At 35.2% G+C, this 25,203-nt stretch overlaps 3 protein-coding genes across 4 annotated transcripts; 1 reads left to right on the forward strand and 2 right to left on the reverse strand.

Annotated features, from left to right (window-relative positions):
- Nucleotides 1–3,881: 3,881 nt before the first annotated feature.
- Nucleotides 3,882–6,275, reverse strand: LOC122016436 (40S ribosomal protein S23). Its single transcript, XM_042573736.1, has 4 exons — nucleotides 6,119–6,275; nucleotides 4,847–5,002; nucleotides 4,640–4,766; nucleotides 3,882–4,329 (listed from the first exon to the last, which is right to left on the reverse strand). The coding sequence occupies exons 1-4, from the start codon at nucleotides 6,121–6,123 to the stop codon at nucleotides 4,189–4,191; spliced, it is 429 nt and encodes a 142-aa protein (XP_042429670.1). The 5' UTR covers nucleotides 6,124–6,275; the 3' UTR covers nucleotides 3,882–4,188.
- A 548-nt stretch (nucleotides 6,276–6,823) lies between these two features.
- Nucleotides 6,824–11,873, reverse strand: LOC122016435 (protein RER1B-like). Its single transcript, XM_042573735.1, has 4 exons — nucleotides 11,677–11,873; nucleotides 11,178–11,580; nucleotides 7,843–8,023; nucleotides 6,824–7,167 (listed from the first exon to the last, which is right to left on the reverse strand). The coding sequence occupies exons 2-4, from the start codon at nucleotides 11,516–11,518 to the stop codon at nucleotides 7,117–7,119; spliced, it is 573 nt and encodes a 190-aa protein (XP_042429669.1). The 5' UTR covers nucleotides 11,519–11,580; nucleotides 11,677–11,873; the 3' UTR covers nucleotides 6,824–7,116.
- Nucleotides 11,874–15,901: 4,028 nt separating this feature from the next.
- On the forward strand, nucleotides 15,902–22,315 carry LOC122014526 (inositol-pentakisphosphate 2-kinase IPK1-like). Of its 2 annotated transcripts, none has more exons than XM_042570760.1 (9): nucleotides 15,902–16,136; nucleotides 16,373–16,468; nucleotides 16,644–16,847; nucleotides 17,369–17,513; nucleotides 20,223–20,263; nucleotides 20,387–20,497; nucleotides 20,768–21,361; nucleotides 21,736–21,930; nucleotides 22,013–22,315. In XM_042570760.1, exons 1-8 carry the CDS (start codon nucleotides 16,119–16,121, stop codon nucleotides 21,847–21,849), a joined length of 1,323 nt encoding a protein of 440 aa, XP_042426694.1. In that variant the 5' UTR covers nucleotides 15,902–16,118; the 3' UTR covers nucleotides 21,850–21,930; nucleotides 22,013–22,315. The 2 variants fall into 2 exon arrangements, with proteins under 2 accessions (XP_042426694.1, XP_042426695.1); XM_042570761.1 differs by having other exon boundaries at nucleotides 16,373–16,441.
- The last annotated feature ends 2,888 nt before the right edge of the window (nucleotides 22,316–25,203 follow it).

Consider the following 25,203-nt stretch of genomic DNA (forward strand, 5'->3'; position numbering starts at 1 on the left):
AAAATATATATATATTTGTATATTAAGTGTTTTAACTTTACATATTTATCACTTGCATAACATATTTATTAATTGCAATTATTTCCATGTTATTTTACCTTTTTTTTTTTAACCCTAGTTTAAACTTGGGTTGATATACATCAAAAAGGAGGAGATTGTAAGTACTCCGTAATAGTTTTGATGTAATCAACCAAGTTAAGTTAGGTCCTGTTTGTGCTTGATGTCTTGTGTCTAAGCTTACAGGAACTTAGGAGCACAAGAAGTCGAGCGGAAGATGCAACGGACGAGAAGGATGATATGAGAATCAAGTTGATCGGCTCGGTGCATCTAAGAGATGAGAAGCTGTGGAAGAGTATGCCGGTGGAGCGAGAAGGACGCGTACGACGCTTCTGAGGGACGAGAAGTCGGAACAGAAGCCTGCTCGAGGAGAAGGTTGGAGTTGTGTTCAGGTACTCTAGATAACCGAAGCATCATCCACGCGAAGAAGACCAGCTGAAAGTTGATCAACCTTGTGGAAGGCGCCTTCAATGCCTTATGGAAGGCGCCTTTAAGCATATTAAAGACGCCTTTAATACCCGTTAGCCAAAAATAAAGTTTTATATTCGACGAATAAAAGTTATCTTATAGAAGGCACCTTGGACCTACTTGAAAGGACCTTCGAGCAACGAATAAATTTTTCCAGGAACTATAAAAAGACTCCTGGAGCTAGGAATTAAACAACAACTCTAGTAATCAACTCATAGTTTTTTTCTGAGCTTTCAAAGAGTGTAAGAAGCTTGTCCACTTTCAACGAAGGAGATTTTCATTGAGATTTCAACTGCCTTGGATTAACAACCACCTAAATTATAATCAAGTAATTATTGCGTCTCTCTTCTTGTTGTTATTATTTCTTTAATATTAATTGCTTGCGCGTAACTAACTTATATCCTTGCTAAGTTTGAAAAGAAAAAGATTATTCTATTTTATTACAAGGTTATTCACCTCCTCTAGTCGGCCTATCTGCGTAAACATATGAGTTTATGTATGGGCATTTACTATGATATAACTATTATCTTTGTTATTATTTCCCCATAAGAATGTATACCTTTGAATTTCTAAATATATTATGTTTATGCACTATCTGTCTATTATCCATTGAGTCATCCGTATTCACCACCCTTTGTACTGGAGCTAGGAATTAAACAACAACTCTAGTAATCAACTCATAGTTTTTTTCTGAGCTTTCAAAGAGTGTAAAAAGCTTGTTCACTTTCAACGAAGGATATTTTCATTGAGATTTCAACTGCCTTGGATTAACAACCACCTAAATTGTAATCAAGTAATTATTGCGTCTCTCTTCTTTTAAGTTGTTATTATTTCTTTAATATTAATTGCTTGTGCGTAACTAACTTATATCCTTGCTAAGTTTGAAAAGAAAAAGATTATTCTATTTTATTACATGGTTATTCACCCCCTCTAGTCGGCTTATCTGCGTAAACATATTAGTTTATGTATGGGCATTTACTATGATATAACTATTATCTTTGCTATTATTTCCCCATAAGAATATATACCTTTGAATTTCTAAATATATTATGTTCATGCATTATCTGTCTATTATCCATTGAGTCATCCATACTCACCACCCTTTGTACTGATTTTCTTTCGTCAGGGAATAGACAAAGAATTTATGAAGTCAGTTAAAGATCTTGTCTACTAATCACATGTCACATCAAACAACTTCTTTCATTATTACTTCCACTCATGTCTGACTCAAGTCTTAAGGCCTATACCTTGGGCCCTATAATATTGGGGCCTATTATTATTAAAAAAAAAACTCAAACAAATTTAATGATTAAAATTTGTATCCGATAGAACAACATGCATCACGCCGTGCGTGCACGTAACACTTTAATTTTACCGCATACGGACGCTTCAAAATGTATGTCATTTAAAATCATTTATTGTAGCTCCACGTTTAGATTTTGCTCCACGCTTTGATTAACCCAACTTTATTTCCGCTCCAGCACTCATTAATTAGTTCCAATGACGACTATCAATTAATTACATATTAATTATAATTGTTATATTTCCTGATCGTAAAATTCTATCTAGTTAAATATAAGACCAAATTTTATTTTATTTTTTCATCCCATTTTATAGTAGTTGATGATCTCGTATCCTCGATGACTCGTTTTCTCATTGATGCTTTACATTTTTCCCTATTGTGATTTTCTATTATCTAACAAGATATCATTCTTCTTCTTTATTTGGTAATATTTTTTTCGCTCTTTTTATTCTTCCTCAAAATATTATTTATTATTTTGTATAAATGATAAATTAAGGATGGAATAGATTATGGATGTAAACATCGTTGGAAAATTATTAACAATTGCAAGTAATTTTTTTTCCATTTTTTTTTTGTGCAAGCAAATTATTATCATCACAAATATGATTTATGCACTTAAAAAATTATAAAATATGATTCATAGTTTTTAAAATACTCTTAAAATGTACTTATTTGATTTATTATATTGGTTCATTATTACTATTTAAATTAATTGGTTCAAATCAAAATTAATATATTTTTTTATTTTCTTATTATATTTGTGCAGGTAATAGTCAAACTAAATTTAATAATAATTTTATATCTCAAAGTTAAAAAAACTAAATTTTTTATAAAATCTATTTTTAAATTAATATTTTATTTTTTAAAATAAAAATTTGAATCCGTCGTTGTCGGCCCCAAGTCTGAATGAAAAAGTTTGAGGAAAAATATTACTTTTTTATAAATTTGTTAAAGGTCTATAAAAAATTTTGACCTAGGATCTCATGGAACCTTGAGATAACCCTGCTTCCACTCGTATCATTAGTTTTGGACTTGTATGTGTAATATATATCTTTTGTATGGAGTTTAACCTTGTAATTTCTTGTATTTGTTTTGATGTTGTTGTGTCAAACCGGGTTGACTTGCAGTCAAATTATTTTAAGTTTAAAGGTTTACTTTATATTTTCAGTTGTGTTTTTTATCCAACCTTGTGAGCTGCATATTATACTAAGAGGAGAAATGCTATCTGTTTATCAGATAATGATTCTCTTAGGGCACGACAATAACTTCATAATACCATGATAATATGTTTTAACCTCATTTTGAATGTTAGGATAATCTTTTACTAAAAGTGTTCAATAATTCATAAGCATACTTGTTTTTAGAAAAATACTCGGCCAGTTAACATAAAATCTGAACCAACTCGGTCCATAAAAATTTCCATCAACCTTTAAAATAAATTAGAAAGGGTTTACCGCAGACAATTTAATGACAATTTAGAAACTTAGAGCTCAATATCTCATAATTATGTGTCTCATTTAAAATAAAAATCCTTATAAATACATAAATACATCATAGTTGAAGATTGAATTATAAATTCTTAAATAATAATAATTTGACACTCATCCATTGTGTCATGAATTTTGAAGTTCGAATCTCGATAAAAATCGAGATAAATACTTTCCTTAAGTGTTAGTTATTATTCTAAAGACTAATAGTCGTCTGTGATTTATTTTCTTCGTATTGATCCTGAGACAGATTGATAGGGACGTTGAAGATGAACGTATTCATCTTTTGCCACTGTAAAGAATCAAAGAAAGGGACTATGGCCTTATGCTATGGTTGTGATCTATTAAATTTCAAATAGAGAGACAAAAAAGATTCCCCTTATTCCCTATCTTTAATTCTTCAGCAGAAATAAGTTGTTTTTGTGAATTAGCAAAGTTTTGATTAAAATTTCTCTCAAGTAATATTCACAAGCATACAAACGGAAAAGATGGAAATGGCAACATAGATGGAATAGATTGGCTTCCTAAGTGTTCAGTTAAAGCGTCTAAATATCAAACAATATTCATTCACACAAGCTCGTCCAAGACGGCAATTCATTCAAACAAGCTCACTAAAGTGTTCCCACAATATTGTATCTTCACTTCACCTGAATCACAATTCATCAGATAGGAAACATCACAGAATAACTATAAGTTGTTCTAGATTTTTGAATGATGATGATTATTTTCACAAGTTCTACTTTTTGCATAAAGATGAAAAACTTGGGAGCTCATGCAAAATGAAAATTTCAGGTCTACATCAGGTAGCAAGTTCAAGAATAATTGTCCAAACAAACCTAACAGAAATTGGTTGATCAGAAACTCATTAATGACTTAAGACCGAGGCTTCTCCTTCTTCTCCTTGAAAAGCGCCAACAAGGACACTCCCGAGACCTTCACCACCTTGAATCTGACTCCAGGAATATCACCCACAGCATGACCCTTACGCCCAAAACCAGCAATCAAGACTTCATCCTGCGGGAAAAATGAAGAATAGTCTTGTAAGCTTCTACAAAGCACACAAACAAAGAACTTAACAACAAAGTGTAACTAGTGCAATAGCCTTAAAATTAATTGACTCGAAGTGATTCAATATTTTATATTCAAAATAATAATAATACTAATAACATAGGTATACTGATCTTTTAGTTTGGGTGCAACTTTATGGATATTGTAAGAACTAAGTTATGTGCATAGCAATTATTGCAGAATGGTGGCAGGGGATTAGTTGATTCTTCTGAAAAAGCTAGATGACAATCAGAACAAATAGATAGATGCAACTCACATTTTCTTCAATGTAATTTAAGCAACCATCATTAGGAACAAAAGCTGCAATTTTCTTCCCGTTCTTAATCAGCTGAACTCTAGCACATTTTCTGATAGCAGAGTTGGGCTGCTTAGCTTCAATACCTCTGCAAGAGGCAATGTAATATAGTACTCCAAGCATGAGCAGCAGTAAACTGAAAGAAATATTAAGTAGGATGTTGCTTACATCTTCTCGAGGACTATACCCTTGGCATGTGATGATCCAGCAAAGGGCTTCTTCCACTCATTGCCCAGATGACTTTTCTTGTATGACTTGTCTGCCCATCTTTGACGCCTCCTGTGAGTTTTGAGCTTGCGCCCAGCTCCCATACCACGAGTTTTCCTGCGACATCGCTTACAATTGAGCAGGAAAAAACTCAATTCAAACAAACATGTTTACTCTCTGTGATGACTGAAGTGGCAAAAACTAAACTTGGTTTGTGCTTCTTGTTATCTTAGAGCAAGTCTATTATCATCTTCAGTGCACATTTAAGAGTCAGCATCAAAAGCTGGTGAATTACAAACAAATTGGAGGCCAAAATATTTTTCTAGTTGCCAGAAAATGCATATCTTCAACATCTTCTAATCAAGGCCAAAATTAAAAACATCTCTCATAAAAATACCCAAATAACTTTATCAATTTATGATATGGACAGCCAAAATCATAGAAATCATGTTCCAAGACAATATAGCTACATGGACAATAAATTTGGAACCACAATCAAGTTAAGAATGGCAGTATCAGTTAAGCAAATAATGCAGGACCAACCACCAAAATAACCAAAACTGATTTTTTTGTTAACTTACAGTATGAACAAGACAAAGATACCTTAACCTGGTAGGCTTACGAAAATAATATGAAAGACAGAACATCATACACATTAGTTAATAAAAAACAATCATCAGTGAACACTACACAACTATTCAATGGATAACAATACACTGTAATTTTCCTACAAAGCCATGTTTCTCAGTAATAAAAGCCAGATATGGGAGTTTACCGCCCACACATTTACAATTCGTCATCTGACTTTCCATATAGATTTACAAGATCTGGACCAAGACAAATGATCAATTTATGCAAGATAATAGACTGTTAACGGTCCAGTTATACGGACTTATAGAGTTGCTAGTAGCGAATCCCAAAAATGCAAATGAAGCACCCTACCACCAGTAACCTCATCAATTCGATAGCCATAATAGATAACTAACACCTGCCATATATCCTCTCCAGCTATCACTTCCAGTACCTTTCAAAAATCTAATCTTTAGCCACAGAACGTACTCCAATGTTTCAAACAAAAGAAACCACCTAAACATAATCCAAGAATCTCGGTACAAGGAGGAAACCAAACAACATGGCCAACTGACAGCAACGTGCTCCATACATTTGTGTTCGTGCTTCTCATTAAGGCTAAAAACAAATAATAGTATCAGATATTGCGGAGAAAAAACTAACCCCATCGTGTTAGATGCCGAGGACCTCTTTCCTTTCTTCCACTACGTCTGCGTCTTTGCAGGTGCGATGGAGGAGCAGAGTCGGCAATGCAAAACCCTAGAGGCGGCCTTCTTATATCGCCATAGTGATGGGGTAAATCATAGATGGCACGTTCTCGACCGGACTTCGGTGGTTCGGTTTGAACCGAGTTTCTCTCTAAACCTTAAATTTTATATACAAAAAAAAAACGTTAAACAAAATTATACTTGTGCAGCATAATATAATCCTATATATATATATATATATTACAAAATTTTAAAAACTTGAATTTTATTATAATTATGCCAACGCGTCAAATTAATTTGTAGATTGTCTCTGTCAGGCAAGCGTAATAGAAAAATAATATGCTCGAAAAATATTCAAAAAAAATTATAAACTCATAAAATGATGAGATCCAAAAAAAAAAATGAAATGATAGAACATAACTTTATATGTCTACCTTTGAATTTTTTTTCTTAGCATATCATTACGCTGAAACTTGCTTTTGTAGATTGTTTTTGTTGTGCTTCAAAATCATCGATTACTAGATTTAGATCTATTTCCAAATTCATCAAACATGAAAAACTTGTTTCATATTTCCAATCTAAAATCGTTTTCTTTCTTCATTTTTTTTTATCCCCGCTCAAAGTCGAGATCGAGATTACAAAAAGCATCGAGTCCACAAGGTCAACAAAGAACAGAAACATATTGCACTCCAAGTAGAGAAAGCGTCCAATAAAGATGAGAAACAACACAAAGCAACTAAAGATAAAACTAAACAACAATTACTAGTGTTTTCAGACGGCTATTCTCCAGCGTATCATATACCAGGCTAGTGGATGAGAACATTTGGATGGAAGCACAGAAAATAAACGTTTTTAACAGAATATATCCTTCAATTTTCCAATCGAGTAAAACTAATAAAGGTATCAATTAAGTGAAGATACTGAACATCTGGATGCTCTTAACCCCGTGAGAGATCAATCACTTGACCGGCTACTGCTTCCAGAATTCCTTTTCCCTACGTACCTCTGAATCAAAACAGTAAACCAATTCAAGAAAAACCCACAGGAATACATTTATCAAAACACATGAAAACATAAAAGTTAGGGAAAATAAAGTAGTCTTATTTTCAAATTGAACATTAAAGTCCAACATGACTCTAATTTAACCTCTTGAAGCGCTAATCTTTTAGTTTTAACCGTTATAATTTAGTATTAGTTTTCAGTTGACAGTTATTTGAAATGAGTTAAGATGATTCGCTATATTCCACAACTTAATTGACTTCTTAGGAACATTAAGGGCCAAAACAATCAGCGGCAAAATGAAGCTAATCTTAAACCTATCTTGCCATTATGTTCAGGTATCAATAAGAAAATAATTGGTCTTTTAACTGAGCATATAGACAATATCAATTTTGCTAGCTGCCTTAAGGCAGAAGCAAGTCAAGTTTACATGAAGGGAAACTAAAGGGGATATAGGAAGAGTTATATTTTGTGAAGAAAATAATTAAATAATGATAATCTTTGCTTCACTCCTTTTTTCCAAGTAAACAAACTGTATCCATAGTGATACTTGCAGGGTATCCTGGCGTTGGCTAGAGTTGTGCCTTTGTATTCTAACACTTTCAGAACCATTATAATGAAATATTAAAGAAAGAATTGCGACTCCATAACTGTAAAGCCTAAAATACTACCGAGACTAACCTGCTTCCCAAGGCTGAATGGCACATACTTGAACTTGATCATGTGGGTAATTTGACGTTTCATTGTCAGAAAGAAAAGAACCACCCAATAACATAGCAGTATGGGCCAGAAGACAGGAACATCAAACACAGAGAAGAAAGTCATCACAAAAGCAACACAGAAAGCTTTTGTTATTGAATACCTGAATAATTGTGAAGTAAAATGATTACATGGCCATTATACTTAACGCCATTTTAAATGAACAGGTAACAGAAACAAAGGGATGACAAAGTTCAAACATAAATATAAAAGTAGAACAGAAATATATATCAGCAAACAGCAACAAGTCAAATTAACTCCTTAGACATCTCTAAAAGTAGAACAGAAATATATATATCAGCAAACAGCAACAAGAAGTCAAATTAACTACTTAGACATCTGTAAAAGTAGAACAGAAATATATATCAGCAAATAACAACAAGAAGTCAATTTAACTCCTTAGACGTCTCTAATAATTTAACTGATTAAATAAACGGCTACACAGGATAACTAACTGTCTCTTGGAGGCCGTATCATATAATTGTAAAAATTGGACGCAACAGAAAAAAGAGAATGAAGATGTTATCAAACATGAGTCTATGATATAATTATAAAAAAATTCTATGCAAACATCACACAGCTTCGCTTACACTTTTTTCATATTGTTTTTTTTAAATCATATCAATAATAATGAAGGAATTAAATTTTGTTCCTCTTCCTGTTTATGATTTTTATTTGTAGTAACAACCATTTTTTATGAGATTTGATCACTGTACAATGCTTGTTTATGTTTTGAAGAATGCTTTATTTATCCATTATCCTTGTTTAACCAAAATGTAGTAGTCTATTACATTAGCAACCAGTGATGCTATTACATGGGATCACTGTTATTGAATACACTAGGAAATTTTGAGGCTGGAAGATACTGCAATGCTTGTGTTGTAAGAGACGAAAGGTACTAATCTAAGCATAGTATGAACTTTTATATAAATATATCATTTTAATATATATAATTTAAATATAAGGAATAAATAAAAAATCACTACCCTATCTTAGAACTTTATCCATTGAGTCAACAAACAAATAAATCAATATTAATATTTAATAATGATAATGGAGCAATAAGGATTCATAGACCCCCAACTTCCAAGTGTAAATCAAGTGCTCAACTAACGCTAGAAATAATTGACAAACTCTATTTTAAACTATCCATTGAGGTTGAGCATTAAATGATAAACCTAGAAAGAGTAAAATACCACAGATGTAAAACATACACAGTATTGATCGACATTACCAAAGCAAGATTAAATAAAAGGAAAAAAAATAGAAAAGACATCTTGAATTTTTCCTTGTCCCTCTTATAACTTGAATCAGTGAGGTGACCACCTAGATGCCTGGGATCCAGCTGAAGACACTTGCCTAAGGCATGCCTGGCCGAAAGCACTCCCTCAAGATGCACTGGAGGTGCTCAAGACTCACCTGGTCTGACCACCTACATGAGCACCTTGAAACAGCAGTGGATGCAAGCAAATCATGGGTGCTGCATGTGTGAAGCTGGAAAGTCCAAATACCCACAGAGGGCATAAGCAGCTGCATAGCACAGAGCACATGATGCAACCAACAGAAGTGGAAGAGCATGATACTGCAGGCCACTGGCGAATACCATTAGCCAAGGTCGGTAAAGCTGCATGCAGCAGAATGAAGACCACATGGTCATAGATCAAAGGCTACAAGCTACAAGGCCATGACAAATAGGCTGGGGCTTGGCATACTGTAAGCTGCATGACTGCAACACCATATGACTTGGAATCACCAAAATCTAGAGGGTCAGAATGCATGAGCCACAATTATTGTCAGTTTTCAGGAAGTTACTATGGTATACTTTTATATCAATTGTAGCAATCAAATGTTATCTTACAACTACAATTGGATGTTCACCTACAGATTCTGAATGGATTTGTTTTACCTAAAATAAAACAGAAGTAAAATCATAGTGCTAAATGGATCAAAATAACTAAAAGCAAGCTCAGAACCTGACTAGAGAGTTATCAGTTTGAACAGAGGCAGATGAGTAGATTCAGAGTGAGCTTATTAGACCAATGGGTCAGATACATGTAAACGGAAATAGATTCTCTATCATAGTACTAAATGGATCGAGAATAAAAGCAAGCCCAGAACCTAACCTGAGAATTATCAGTTTGAATAGAGGAAGATAAGTAGATTCAGGGTGAGCCTAGACCAATGGATCAGATACATGTAAACTAAAATTGATAACATATCAACATTTCAATAATCAAATTACCTTTAGAATTCCTCTTTTCCAAACACTTTGACTATCATGTCCATTAGCACTAGCTTACTTAGTCACTAGACCATTTAGTTAAGACTATGATAGGTTTATCAGTATGTCTATTATTTCATTTTCTAGTAACAGGAATGTCTCAATGGAAAATCAGGAAAGGCGAGCATGTTCCTCAATAGCTCATATTTGCATGAACATGAACACGTCTATTGTTAGATCATCACCCTAAATGAACGTTGCATGAACTAAATTTATGGGTAATGTTATTGTCCATAACAGCATCATACTTGGTCAACAGGCAAGGATGTTCCTAATTGATGACAGGAATACCTTCAAACAAAAGTTGAGTAAGACATGTCGGCCGCTAACATTGGGTGTCTTGTTTTACCAAACAAAGAAACGTCATTAAATTAGTGTATTTGTATATCTATAGTGTTGGTTACTGATATAATTACACCTTTCAAATGTCTTGCAATCACCAAGATGCCATACCCATTACCCAAAAAATTTATTTATCAGAACAATTTTTTAGTTTCATTTTTTTTTTTACACTGGAGCCCTACTGCTAATGATTACTTCAAGAAACTGATAACCCTTTTTCAGATACGTAGGTAAATATCAAGAGTAGACGATGTCAAAACAAAAGATTCAACCATAATATATTCATACAACAACCTACTCTTTGGAAGACAAATAATAATGTATATCACGAAGAGAATGACAGACTTTCCAACATAATGTGCATCATAAAAGCTAATGTCTAACATATGGTCTGTCTAAACATGTTTTAGCTCCTTTTGCAGCTTAAAAAATGTCGAATAGTTTGATAGAAGCATCTTTCTCAAACAAAGCAGACCATAGTAGACATCGAATACACAATGCACATGAAGTTAAAGTTTTGAGAAGTGGAAATTGAACTGGATATTGGAAATTTTTAGGAGCGAGTGGATCTAAGAGAAAGGGAAAGTAAATTCATCCCGGTGGCTAATAAAATAAAAGGCAAATAAAATTTTACCAGAACTTGAACTCCGGAAGACGACGAACGAAAGGTTTGAATTCGTCAGAGCCCCTTGTAGGCAGAGCAAGGCCGTCAGAAACTTCGAGCTCCGGATCAACCAGCGGAGACAGGAACCCAATCAGGAGATTCAACAGATAGATCCCCAAACCGTAGCTGATGATATAAAAGCCCTGCAGTAAATACACGCGCAGGCAGTAGATCGCAGCGACTCCAGCAGTCCCGATCCACCTTTCGGTCGCGTGGGGCGTCGATTTATCCAAGTAGTACTGAAACGCCCTGGAGAAATCACTTCTCCATTTTGCCAGGGGAAACGAAGCAGTAGGATCATCAACCTCCATTAAAGTCTCCCACTTCTTCTCCTGACGTCGATCTACGGATATTTCTTCAAGAAGATGAAGTTCTGAAAAAAGGAAGATCAATTAGGTCAGTCGACAAGGAGATCAGAGTTCGAGACCAAGGAAACGATGAAGAAGCATCGGATTAACCGAGGATTTACCTGCATGAATCGACCTTTTCCTCTTCGGCGATTTGGGACGGAGCAAGCGACGGAAATCGAGGGATTGGAAAAGAACGACGAACTTCCGGATCCTGAATAGAGGAATCGAGGTCAAAGTTTCGAAGACACGGAACCCACACGCGTAGTCGACTGAACCGGGCCGGCTCGACCGCCCCTCGAGAGAAGTGGCTTGGAAGTTGAACCGACGAGACGAACGTCCTTTATTCGTGAAGAATTTATAGTTTTTATTTATGAATACTAGCAAGTTGAAGATAGTTGAAGGTGCATATTCATTAAAACTAAATCAGTTATTTAAATTTATTTACTTAATTGAAAAAAATTGATATAATAACAAATTATATGCAACACTTCTACTTAAGAATAATGTTATTTTATGTTGGGTCTATCTTTAAGATGAAAAATAAAACGATAATATACATAAGGGTGCAGGTAAAGATCTAATTTTTTCTCTCATTTTCTCTTTCCTTTTTATTATTCCATACGTGCATGTATAACATAGATATGATATATAAATTATATCGGACTCATAACATTTAGAGTTTAGTTGATTTTTTAATAATATTAGAATACATTTGGAGAAGTCAAAATAATCAATAGATGACATATTTGAATTCTTTACAACCCCATAAATCAACAAAGACTGATCCATTATTTATTTCAGCTTTTATGGAGGTGTAAAATTGTAATAATGATGAATTAACAAAAATCCTTATGCGTGGATCTGAATGAATCATATCAAGCCCAACGTATGAGGATTATTTTGATGATTATTTTTAATTAAATTTTAATATCTTTTAGAAGTTGAAATAAATAATATATAACATATTTGGACTCCTTGCAATATCAGAAATCTATAGGAACTGAAATGAGTGCAATCGGAGCTCTTTAAGTTCATCAGTGGGTTTTGACCGAAACCCACTGATCGACCTAGAGATCTCAGATTGCAATCATTTTCAGGTCATGTGGATTTCTAAAATTGCAATGAGTCCAAATATGCTCTCCATTGTTATTTTCGACATTCCTAGTTGATCCGGTTGTAAGAACAGGGGCCCCCCGTCCGGTGGGGTCAACGCCACGTGTAAGTCAAAGTGGCAGGTGGCCGGGCGGCGAAGGGCAGGTTCGACCGGCCGGGCGGGCGGCCGGTGTCTGGTTGATGGTTAAAGGCGCCCTGTCGAAAGCCAGGGTTCCGGCGCTCAGCGGACAAGATCGCAGGGCCGAGCGGACTGCACGCTTGACCAAAGCCATAAGCATACTACTAATAGTCTCCACAAAGCGCGTGATTGTGAATCTCCCCAAGTAAACCACCGTATACGTCCGGCCGGATGTCGTGGAAGCTGGCCGGCCGAACGCCAGATCGGGAGCAAAGGGGAAAAGGACAAAGGACATCTTTTCCTGACAGCGGGTATGTTCCACATGTAGGTCATACTCCGAATCTTGTGACAGGGGGTTCCGCTATCCCATCGAGGACACGCTTGGACTGTAGCAGTATGGGTCAGGTAAGCTCACTGACAAGCCCTTACTGGGGTATGGGCCGCGGACACGTGTACACCTCGGTATGTGTACACTCGCTTCTCCGCTGCCCTATATAAAAGCTCTCATTCTTCGCCGGAGGTACGCGTTCAACACCTTTGGAGCCACTTTTTCCCACTGCTTGCTTGCCTGACTTGAGCGTCGGAGGGTCGTCGCCGGGAACCCCTTCCCGGCCCGACTTTTGTACAGGTTCGCCGGAGGTTCGTGCGACCAGTCGGAGATCTACGTCATCAACCCGGAGAGCGCCACGTGTCCAGCGTCCGTTGATTCAGCATTCGGACAGGATCACTAGCAGTGGCTAAAGGTTTTGAAAAACTTAAATATCTCTTTCTTTTTTTTTTGTTAGGCCTGATATGGGAAGATATCAGACCCAATAACCAAAAAAAAAAAAGAAAAAAGAGATATTTAGGTTTTTCAAAACCTTTGGTCTACCACTAGGAATGCCGAAAATAACAATGAAGAGCATATTTGAACTCCTTGCAATTTTAGAAGTCCTGTGAGGTCTTTAGGTCGATCAGTGAGTTTCAGTCAAAACCCACTAATGAACCTAAAGAGCTCCGATTGCAGTCATTTTAGGTCCTGTGGATTTCTAAATTTTCAAGAAGTCCAAATATGTTCTCCATTGTTATTTTCGGCATTCCTAGTGGTGGACCAGAGGTTTTAAAAAACCTAAAACGTATGGGAATTATTTTGTTGATTCTTTCTTATTATATTTTAACATCTTTTAGAAGTTGAAATAAATAATAGATAACATATTTAAATTCCTTGCAACATCAAAAATCTACAGAAACTAAAACGGGTGTAATTGGAGCTCTCTAGGTCCATAAGTGGATTTTGACCGAAAATCCACTGATCGACCTAGAGACATTAGATTGCAGTTATTTCAGGTCCTGTAAATTTCTAAAATTGCAAGGAGTCCAAATATGCTCTCCATTGTTAATTTCAATATTCTTAGTGGTAGATCAGAGGTTTTGAAAAACTTAAATCTCTCTCTTTCTTTTTTTTTCTTTTTTCTGTTGTTAGGCCTGATATCTCCCCATATCAGACCCACATTGGGCCTGATATCTTTTCATATAAGACCCAATAACAAAAAAGAAAAAAGAAAAAAAGAAAAAAAGAGGATTTAGGTTTTTCAAAACCTCTGGTCCACCACTAGAAATGTCAAAAATAACAATGGATAGCATATTTGGACTCTTTGTAATTTTAGAAATCCACAAGACCTGAAATGACTGCAATCTGAGGTCTCTAGGACGATCAGTGGATTTTGGTCAAACCCCACTGATGGACCTAGAGAGTTCCGATTGCAACCATTTCAGGTCTTGTAGATTTTTAAAATTGCAAGGAGTCCAAATATGCTCTCTATTGTTATTTTCGGCATTCCTAGTGGTTGACCAGAGGTTTTGAAAAACCTAAAACATATGGGGATTGTTTTGCTGATTCTTTTTAATTATATTTTAACATCTCTTAGAAGTTGAAATAAATAATAAATAGTATATTTGAACTCCTTGAAATATCTTAAATTCATATGAACTGAAATGAGTGCAATCGGAGCTCTCTAGGTCCATCAATGAGTTTTGATCGAAACACACTTATCGACTTATCGACTATATATTGTAGTCATTTCAGGTCATGTGGATTTTTAAAATTGTAAAGAGTTCAAATATGCTCTCCATTGGTATTTCTGACATTCCTAGTGGTGGACCAGAGGTTTTGAAAAACTTAAATCTTTTTTTTTTTTGTTTTTTTCTGTTGTTAGGCATTGAGCCTGATATGGGGAGATATCAGGGCCACATTGGGCCTTATACGAAGAGATATCAAACCCATGTTGGGCCTGATATCTCTTCGCGTCAGGCCTAATAATAAGAAAAAAGAAAAAAAAAAGTTTTTCAAAACCTCTGGTCCACCACTAGGAATGTCGAAAATAATAATGGAGAGAATATTTAGACTTCTTGCAATTTTAGAAATCCACAGGACCTGAAATGACTGCAATATGAAGTCTCTAGGTTATCAGTGAATTTCGGTCAAAATTTATTGATGGACCTAGAGAGCTCCGATTGCACTCATTTTAGTTCCTATGAATTTCTAAAATTACAAGGAGTTCAAATATGCTCTCCATTGTTATTTTCGACATTTCTAGTGGTGAACCAGAGGTTTTGAAAAACCTAAATATTTCTTTTTCTTTCTTTTTTTTTTCTTTTTTTTTTCCTGTTGTTAGGCCTTATATCTCCTCATATCAGGGCCACATTGCGCCTAATATGGAGAGATATCAGACCCAACATGGGTCTGATCTCCTATAACAGGTTTGAGAAAAAAAAGAATAGGAAAGAGAAGATAAGTTGCATGCATAGTAGGAATGAGAAGAGAAAGAAATGACAAAAACAAAGAAAAAGAAAATTCAGTTAAATGTGTTAAGAGGGTAGAATAGGAAGACCATTATAAAAAGATGTGCTCTTTGATAAATACTATAGTAATATATATATTTTTTTAATAAATTCAAAAATCTAAATATATCTTTTGGTAAATTATCAAAAATAACAGCGGACCTTGTGGAGATAATAAAAATAAGGGGGCACTTTTTCCAATTTTTACCCTACATTTATGAGTCTCTAATCGAAGGATATAAAAATGCAAGCTCAATGACCAATTTCAATGTCTTCACATTTTGCAAGCGAAGATCTGAATTCTGTTCCTCTGGACATCTTCCGTGCTCTATCGCTCTGTCTTTGCATCATCTTCCTTGTTTCTATCTTTCCCTCCTCTCCATCATCTGCCAATTAGCTTCTGCTTTAGAGCGAACGACCCGCTCCCATTCCGAGGAGTTTCGTGTTACCGTTGCCTTTTCCCTTCCGGCGGTACGTGGAGCAGGTCAGCGATTTTCCACCATTCGAAGTATGAGCCACAACGGGCAGGTATGAACAATCCACATTGGTACAGGCGATAACAATTTATACACGTTTCGATAATGGAAAAAAAAAATCTAATTTTGAGGTTTTTATATGTCAATTTAATCAGGTTTCGTTCTTAGTAAAATTGACTCCGAGCATGAATTGGTGCATTCCTTTTGATCGTTAGCCGTTTAGAATGTTAAATCTCAAATTTTGAATCTACTCTCTTGTCCCCTCGTTTTTCTGTGTGTGAAGAACAGATGATCGTAGGAGAAAGCACTGCTAAGGATTGGTTCTACAAAGGAGAAGGAGCTGCTAATCTGGTCCTGGTATATTGCGGCTCTTCTCCCTTTTTGGTAGCCTTCGTGTTATCTTAGTGTTGATATTTTTTTCCTTTTTTTTTGGGGGGGTTGCTTATGGGTTAAGACGTTATGAGCACATTGCTTAGATTATTTTTATGGAACTTATGATTTCTTTCCTACAAAAAACAAATAGACGAAACAGTGCCAATTTGATGTTTTTATGAAGCAGGTCGGAAAGGTATTACGCATTCAGAAAATTCCAAATAAGAAGACTCTGTCTGCGCATAAAGGATTGGACCTATCTAATCATGAAAAACTTATATGGAAAGATGTAGGGGAAATTCTGGAGTCCGCTACCAGAGACTTTGCTTCCAGAGCTTTTATTCAGCATGTCATGGCTGATTTATTGAACTCCAAACATATAGATGCGGGGGTAAACTTTTTTGGAGCCATTTTATTTTATTTTCTTATGTACTATGGTTTCCTGTCTTGGTTGAGATCTTTATAATCTTTGTTTTTTTATCAATTTAAGATAAAGACTATAATTCATACTGCAATCTTTTCGTATTCAAGCTCTTTTACTTATTTCCTGTACTTAGAAGACATGTATCCAATTTTGGCATAGGGATGCTTAGTGCCTGAACGTGTATGTGATTGAGTAGGTATTTTCCATACCATATTCTTCTATTCTATATGATGAAAATCAACATTGATCATAGAAGCTTGACCTTAAACATATACTTTCTTGAATGGCTTGCACTTTTGAAATAATAGGACAGGTTTACTATGAAGCATACTGCATGCTTTAGTTTTTATCCTGTTATCATTATCTCTGTCATACTTTTGCAGTGTTTGGAGTAGCTGCAGCTTTTATGTATGAGAGATTTTTGAAGTTGCTAACAGTTTTCAGAGTTCTCACATTCTTTTCTGTTTTTCTTGTCTTTCAATTTGCAGATTCTTATCTATGTTTCTAAGGAATTTTTGGATGTTATGGAGACGAATATTAAAAGTCAACGTCCAATATGGAGGGTTGATGCTGCCAATATCAATAAGCTGTGTGAATTTGCACTTCTTATTTCTGACCATTCAGTTATTACTAGTGAGAACTAAACTATTTTCCTCATAACATAGTTTGTTTTGTTTTTCCATGGAGGAACATTGTCATGCTAAGACCATGACAGAAACATGCATTATACTCTTCAAGAATGATAGTTTAACACACTAGTTCCTGCAAGTAGGAAGAATGTGGATCAGTAAAATAGCCTCGTATTTTTAAACAAGCCATAGGAAATGCAGAAACGTAGGTAATGTTAGATACTTAGGAAATGAGCTTCTAGCATCTAGTATGATTTTCGTGTCTCTTAAGCTAAAAAGAAAATTTTATAAGATTGCGGTATGACTTGTCATATTTTATAAGTCAAGAGTATTAGGACTCTATAAAACATGTATAAAATTAATGTAGCTGTCTAAGAATCTTAAGATGAAAGTGTGGAGTTACATAGAAGAATAAAATTAAAAAAATATATTTGAGAGCAATTAAGTGGAACTCTAATAGATAATAAAATGAAAGCAAATACATCGAGATTTGAGATGGTACAAATATATTCAAAGTTGGCTGACTGATTCTATTGTGAGAAGAGTTAAATTTATTAAAGTGGAAGGGATAAGGGGTAGTTGGAGATTAAATTTGATATGATATTGCCTTGCATAGAGCTCGATGGAGTGATCAAATTTGAGTCGATCCTAGATAGTTGGAATGAACATGACCTGATAATGATGATGATGTCTAATGGGTGGACTGGATATTTAGAAGAGCTTGCCCATTCAACTTCTGCTATAGGTTAGTTGGTGGTAGCCTGGTAGGTTCTTTTTCTTTTTAACTTTGTTGACTCTCATCAACTTCTTCTGTAAAATTGAATACAATCTGGATTTTATGTAGGCAATGGCCAGTAGAAAAATTGTATGTCTTACAGGGTTTATTACAATATCTTGGCATACTGAATTACCTAACTGATACTCTGATAGTGTGTTATGGCCTAGGATCCATTCCACCGCGTGTTTGACATGGTTGTGCTCGGTTGTGATATTGTTGGGTAGAGAACTCACAATTTGTCTGAGAAGTTGAGCTTCAATTAATATCGGTGTCCAGAGAACTTTTGATGTGTTCTCTTACTTGGTACCATACCTTCAATTTTCACATCTGAATGTATAAACTTCTCATCTATCCTCTCCTTAGTAATACAAGGTGATCTCAACAAGTTGTTCACCAACTGGTGTGTAACTCCCCACTAATTTCTGTCATTACTTCACAATTACATGATTCTTTATGCCCAGAAAATCCAAGATAGGGATAAATGCCTATGACTTTGTACTTGACCATGTCTACCAATATGCCAATATGGAACACAATTAGCTAAACATGACTCCAAACCTAATAGATAATGTGCAAGTGTGAATGTAACGCTAATTCAACAATGCTACCAGGAATATAAGCTGCATACAGATTAGATTGAGTCCGGCATAGGAAAAGAATCATGGGTGTAGGCACCAGCAAGCGACAAACTTCATTGTAATACTGATTTTTGAGGAAGAAATTTAATATAAACTAATACAAAAACAATAATTTTCAATAAGGGAATAAAAATTTGAACAAGATCAATTGATATTAAACTGCCTAGCCTTTAAGTAGCCAGAACCCAGAAGTAATTGAAGCGACCAGCATTGGACTAACAATGCAATAAAATTCAAATGCAACAAGAATTTTTTTATATTCTGATAAATATGTTATCAGAAATATTCAAATGCTTATGTATTAACTAGAACACTAAAAAAACAAAGATGTTTCTTATGGTTCTACATTTACCCACCTGCTGAGAGATGGGCATAGAGTGAAAGAGCAAATAAGAACTTTTGCTAAGAATTAATAGTAAAAGAAAATGACTTTTCTAGTCATGTTTCATACAATCATAGTCTGAAGAATTATACCTTTTAAAATTTTAATGAGATGTTAATTAGTGGGTCAACTAGGTGACTGTTATGAGCATCTTTCTTACATCTCCAAAATTTGCAGGTACTTTTGTTATTCAAAACACTCAATTACACTCAGATCAAGCAATAGTAGTAAAAGCAAAAAAGTTCATTAGTGATAAAATTACAACAGGTGGATTAACAAGATAACAATTAAGGACACTGGAATTGATTATATACATGTGCACATGCACATGTTATTGAACTGCAGTATAAACAGCAAAAGCAAATTTTCTGGCTGATTTTTAAGAAGAGTTTTCTGGTTAATTTTAGTAGATAGTGGAGATAATGCCATATTCTCAGACTACATGTTTCTAGGTTTTTCCCTGATATAAATTCCATCACTTCTAGCCCTTGGAGGAAACAAAATAAACTTCCAGAGTTCCAGCCTTTGTAGCCAGCATGAGACTCAAACATAATTTCAGTAAAATTTTAGTTATTTTCTCAAAGGAAATTTCAACTTTCAACCTTGGGAATGCACACAAATAATTATTTAATGATACAATCTGCTGCCTTTAACCTGTCTGTATTCATATTTTTAATCAATTGTTATTTGCCAAAAAAATTCTCTGCTACATGCCTTTTATCATAGTTTGTCATTCGTCTTTCACTAATTTGTCTCTCTTCTGTATGACTTTTATTATTAACTCTGACCAGAACCTATCAGCTTTTTTTATTTTCTGTTGAAGAGACTATTTTATGAATATGCTTCGAAGGTACATTTTTAATGCTTATCACAAAATTGTGCCTTGTGATCATGACACTTTCAGCACAATTTCAGGTACTCCAAAATGTGATTTCAGCATTGCAGTTGAAATAAAGGTGCTTCCTCTATAGTAGATCAGTTTCTTTCTTTTCCCGTTTTGGCTTGGTTACTATTGTACCTCAGCCTTACTTCTAACCTGTGGTTCCATTGCTTAATCTTTTTTCATGACAATGTATTAGCCAAAGTGTGGTTTCCTCCCATCTTCAGAATACATCACAGAAGCAAATGCAATTAAGAAGAATGCAACACGATTTAAAATGCATCAATTCCTAAAACATCATCGGGGAGAGGTACACATTACTTTATTATATTTCATATTTTGATCTTTAACTTCGACAGTAATTTGAAGTTTTGCCAAAAGCTATTCGTACGATACTGTCTGAAAACACAGGTCACATTGGTTCCTGTAATTGTTTTATCTACTAAAATAACACTCCTTTTGATGCCAACATCTCTCTTGATTGTTAACATGATTATTAATATTGAAGCTTATGGATCATTAACTATCAACATCTACATTTGTGAAGCTTTCTTGATATATTACATTTTTTGTATTGCAGATCTTACAAATAAGTGGGTACAACCCACTTGATCTATTCTCTGGATCAAGGGACAGAATATTACAGGCCATCATTGCCTTGTTTGAATCTCCTCAGAATAATTTCCGTATATTTTTTGATGGATCTCTTGTGTTTGGAGGATTGGGTGGTAGCTTAGATAATACAACTGAACAGTTTAATAAAAGCAAAGAAGCAATTGCAAACTTGATTGCTTCCCGTGGCTTACAGTTAGCTAGCTTTTTTGAACTAGTAGCAGAGACAGGCTTTAGGTCTGGGATCTTTGATAGACTTTTAGCAACTCAGAAGTTGGATGTCCTTGACATAGAAGGGGTTATTCATCTTTATTACAATATTATTTCTCAGCCATGTCCAATCTGCAAAAATTTGAGCAACATGAAGGTTTTGCACAAGTATTCCTCCTTGCATTCTCTACCACTAGAGAAAAGCATGAAAATTGTTAGGGAATATCTTATATCAGCTACTGCAAAAGATTGCAGCCTGATGATCTGCTTTAGGCCTTCAGAACTTGGCTGTACTACATCTAATTATGATTCTGTATTTCTCAGATCATCAAATCAAACCTATGCTTACAAGGTATCCGATCATTGTAGTTGCTCTTTTACTTATGATCCCTATTAATCCTAGGAACATCCATGTCGAATAAGGGAATCCTGTAAGAATGCTAAACGACCAAGAACAAAGGCACATGCTATTTTACACATATTCACCTTGGCGTTATCACATTTCTGTTTCCATGTTATAGATCAGTTGCAGTTTTAGCATTCACATGCTTCTCACTCAGCCGTAAACCAGTCTTCTTAAAACTAGATTGGCAGGAGAGCTGGTGGCTCCTCAGCCAATCCAGTTCTTGAATCAGCTGGTCTTCTTTTTTTCATATTAGCTGGCCTACAAATATTGCATCCTTTTGGATTTACTACAGGTCTGACTTGGTATGTTTTTGTTTCCAGGCTTTTTTTATTGACTTGGATTTGAAACCTCTAGATAAGATGTTTCATTATTACGAGTTAGATCAGAAGATTGTGAACTTCTATAAAATGAATCAGGAGATTGAACAAAAGTGACAGTGCCAGAAGAGATCCATCTGCAGCAGTGATGAAGAATAGTGGTTAAGGATATATTTGCATCCTGCATTACGAACCGAGGTAACTCCTAAAGGAATTTCAATTCCCAATCTTTGTGAACCTGTGCTATGCTAGTGTGTCAAACCTTGATGGATCATTGCAGTAAACAACATGTTCTGAAGAATGTGATCATCTAAAACATTCTACCTCAACGTGCAGAAGGGGATTTGATCAGCTGGTTGATACTGTAAGCTCCATGATCCTCAGAGCCGAATTTAATCAGTTAATTTGTCAGAATTGAAAAATATCTAAGGATTGCACTCCTACAATGCATGATTCATGGTTGGACTTGTGTGACGCATACTCTCTTTCATTTCTGCAACACTTAAGACCAACAAAAGTAGAAAATCTATAAAGACACCCAGAAACTTTTCCCTTAAGTGAAGTTATCGTGCTTTCTCTTCCATTTGAATCAGTAAATTGCTTGCTACATTCTTTTGGAAATAGCTTTACTGTATATTATCTGAATATTCTTCATATCTCATCTTTTGCCATCATTATCCTCCTACTTTTCTTTCTGACTGTTCAAAAGTCATGGAAGAAAAGACAGCCAAAATGAATGGATTAGTTCCTCCTATGCATGGGACATGCTTTTTCGGCCCCTCTTTAAACACTATTGTCATAATATTTGATTCATCTGATCTGATGAAACAAAACCACATAGCTGTTATCATCAACTTCCATTATTGATCCTTAGCTAGCTTTTGCATGTACCTCTCCGACATATGGCTACTGTGCATATATATCTAATTTATTCTTTATAGTCCTGAAAAGACTTCTTTTGATTCCTGCCATTATTTTCCTTTTTTTATTTATAAAAGATAAAGAAGAATTCCATTCAAGTGCTATTCTCTATAAGTGGGAAAACTGACTAGATTACAACTCCATAACATTATAATATCTCTATATTTGATGACATTGAAGAAATGGAGAACTGAATCATGATAATTTTGTTTGCAAACAAGTTTAAGATGGTTTTTTTCATGTACATATTTTTGAAAAAAGGGAAGAACAAAAAAAAATACTTTCCCTACAATTTTGACAGTTCTTAGAAGTCTGCACAAGATTCACAGTGAGAGTTATTGGAGCACAATCTCCTTTGTTACAATAATAATATATCAACAAACCTAAGTTTTACGCTAAGAGGAACATGATTCATGATGATGCATGCAAAGTAAAACGGTTGTCTTTATTTTAATTGCTAGTGGTTGAAAGAATCCCAATGGTTAAAACTAAACTCTAAACCCTAAATTTATATTGTGGGCTAGATTCAACCCCCATTATCCAATAAAGGCATGACTATCTGATCTTTGGCCAAAAAGAAGAAAGAAAGATTACGAGGGCTAGAATATGTCATTCTCGGAACCATATCCCACCTCATTGCATAAAGTGAGTGAAAGAGGTGAGAATCCAAGGTTGTTTTCTTCAACTTGCACATTATGACTTGGGTTTTGAGGTTGTTGTTCAGTGGAATAGAATCCACTTTGTCATGGAAGAAGAAGCAGCAGGAGAAGGAGAGGCACATTAGGCTCGTCGGGAGGTTAATTAGTATCGGGATTAGCATATCCTAAAGTGTACTTAACATTTTAAATTGAATTTAGTCCTGAAGGGAATCCATCACCTCTATAGATTATTGTGCTCAAGGGACATGTGATAGTAAATTAAAAAAGAGTAGAAAACAAGAAGATTTCTACATTATTGTTATTAAGCGAGGTTTGTTGTTCTACTTTTGCACTAGCAAACCTGCGACGTGTGTTAGGTTCGAGCCTGAGTCCAAACTATTGGTTCCGAATCGGTTCCACCACTACCTCAGTCCCTATAAAAGAGCCCCCTATCACGTACCCCTTCTCCAAACAACTTCCTCTACCCCTTTCACTCACTGTTTCATCCAAACCTCTTCAATTCCCTCCCCCTCAACATCCAACATGGCCTCAGCATGGACCGAGCATCAGAACAAGCTCTTTGAGCGCGCTCTAGCAGTCTTCGACAAGGACACCCCCGACCGGTGGCACAACGTGGCCCGAGCAGTCGGCGGGGGCAAGACTGCCGAGGAGGTCAAGTCCCACTACGACCTCCTAATCGAGGACCTCAAAAGCATTGAGTCCGGCCGCGTCCCTTTCCCCAACTATAAGTAGCTAGCCGTCCAACACCTACAGGTACACCACTTCCTCCCCAATGTCATTCGTTATCTTACTATCGATCCCAGCTTGTACCTTTGAGACATCAAGAATCTAAGGACTTTGTCTGTTACTGAGCCTAGCGAAAATTAACTAGCTATATTTTTCGATTCTATCGATAAGATACTGACATTAATTCCTCTGTTCATAACAATTTTCTTAAATATTTAAGTTTCAGGGTGAGCAAGTAGATGGCCTTGGAGTGGAGATTTCACTAATTCAGTATCAATTATTATGAAGTAGATGGGCCAATGCTATGTATCAATGACAACTTTTATAATGAATGAGTAATGTTATATTACACCTGATAAGTTTGAATTAGAATTACTTGAAACACTGGACCGTCCGCAAACCTATATGCACTTCTCCGAACCGAGCTAGTAAGAGGTTTGAGCTTGGCTCGGTTGGTTTTCTCCCTAAACTCGAGTTCGGCTTGAATTTGATTCGAGCTTTAATTCTTAAGCTCGAGCTTGGTTCGTCATGAAATTAAATAGTTCACGAACAGTTCGAGCTCGGTTCAAAAATAACTTGTTTAAAAGTTAAACAAGCTTAGCTCAAACTCGGCTCGAGTTTGATTCGAGATTTACTTCTTAAGTTTGAGCTCGGTTCGTAATGAAATTAAATAGATCTCAAACGGCTCGAGCTCAATTTAAAAATAGCTTTTAAACGAGTTTAGTTTGAAATTAGCTTGTTAACATATCATTTTCATATTGTTAAACAAGCTTGAGTTTTAACTCGTTAGGCGTATAATTGAGCTCAAATTAACTGATATATATATATATATATATATATATATATATATATATATTATATCTTAAAATTTAAAAGATATATTTTAGATGTTTACAGGATGTGCAGTGTGAGAGGCATATCAAAACTCACTCTTTATATATAAACGAGTCTCTTCTTAATGAATATGTTTACGAATCTCTTAACAGACATGTTCATAAGTCTCAAAATGAACATATTCGCAAATTCATGAATGAAATATTGTTAAGCTCGAGCTTAGTTTGACAATATTTTCGAGCTCAAAATTAAGCTTGAGCTCAGCTCATTAATTTAATCAAATAATTTTTTTTTTTTTCGAACTGAGACCTTAGTGGCTTGACTTGTTTAC

The sequence above is a fragment of the Zingiber officinale genome, chromosome 8B (genome assembly GCF_018446385.1).
Source record: "Zingiber officinale cultivar Zhangliang chromosome 8B, Zo_v1.1, whole genome shotgun sequence".
Lineage (NCBI taxonomy): Eukaryota > Viridiplantae > Streptophyta > Magnoliopsida > Zingiberales > Zingiberaceae > Zingiber > Zingiber officinale.

Excerpts from the sequence above, each read along its gene's own strand:
- LOC122016435 (XM_042573735.1), bottom strand. The coding sequence starts at position 11,518 with ATGGAGGTTGATGATCCTACTGCTTCGTTTCCCCTGGCAAAATGGAGA. Across the intron at positions 8,024-11,177 it reads CTTCCGGAGTTCAAGTTCTG|GTATTCAATAACAAAAGCTT; the intron begins GTAAAATTTTAT and ends ACAATTATTCAG. Across the intron at positions 7,168-7,842 it reads CATTCAGCCTTGGGAAGCAG|AGGTACGTAGGGAAAAGGAA; the intron begins GTTAGTCTCGGT and ends GTTTTGATTCAG.
- LOC122014526 (XM_042570760.1), top strand. Across the intron at positions 16,469-16,643 it reads GCGGCTCTTCTCCCTTTTTG|GTCGGAAAGGTATTACGCAT; the intron begins GTAGCCTTCGTG and ends TTTATGAAGCAG. Across the intron at positions 20,498-20,767 it reads TAAAACATCATCGGGGAGAG|ATCTTACAAATAAGTGGGTA; the intron begins GTACACATTACT and ends TTTGTATTGCAG.
- LOC122016436 (XM_042573736.1), bottom strand. Across the intron at positions 4,767-4,846 it reads GGTATAGTCCTCGAGAAGAT|AGGTATTGAAGCTAAGCAGC; the intron begins GTAAGCAACATC and ends TGCCTCTTGCAG. Across the intron at positions 4,330-4,639 it reads TAAATTACATTGAAGAAAAT|GATGAAGTCTTGATTGCTGG; the intron begins GTGAGTTGCATC and ends TTTTTCCCGCAG.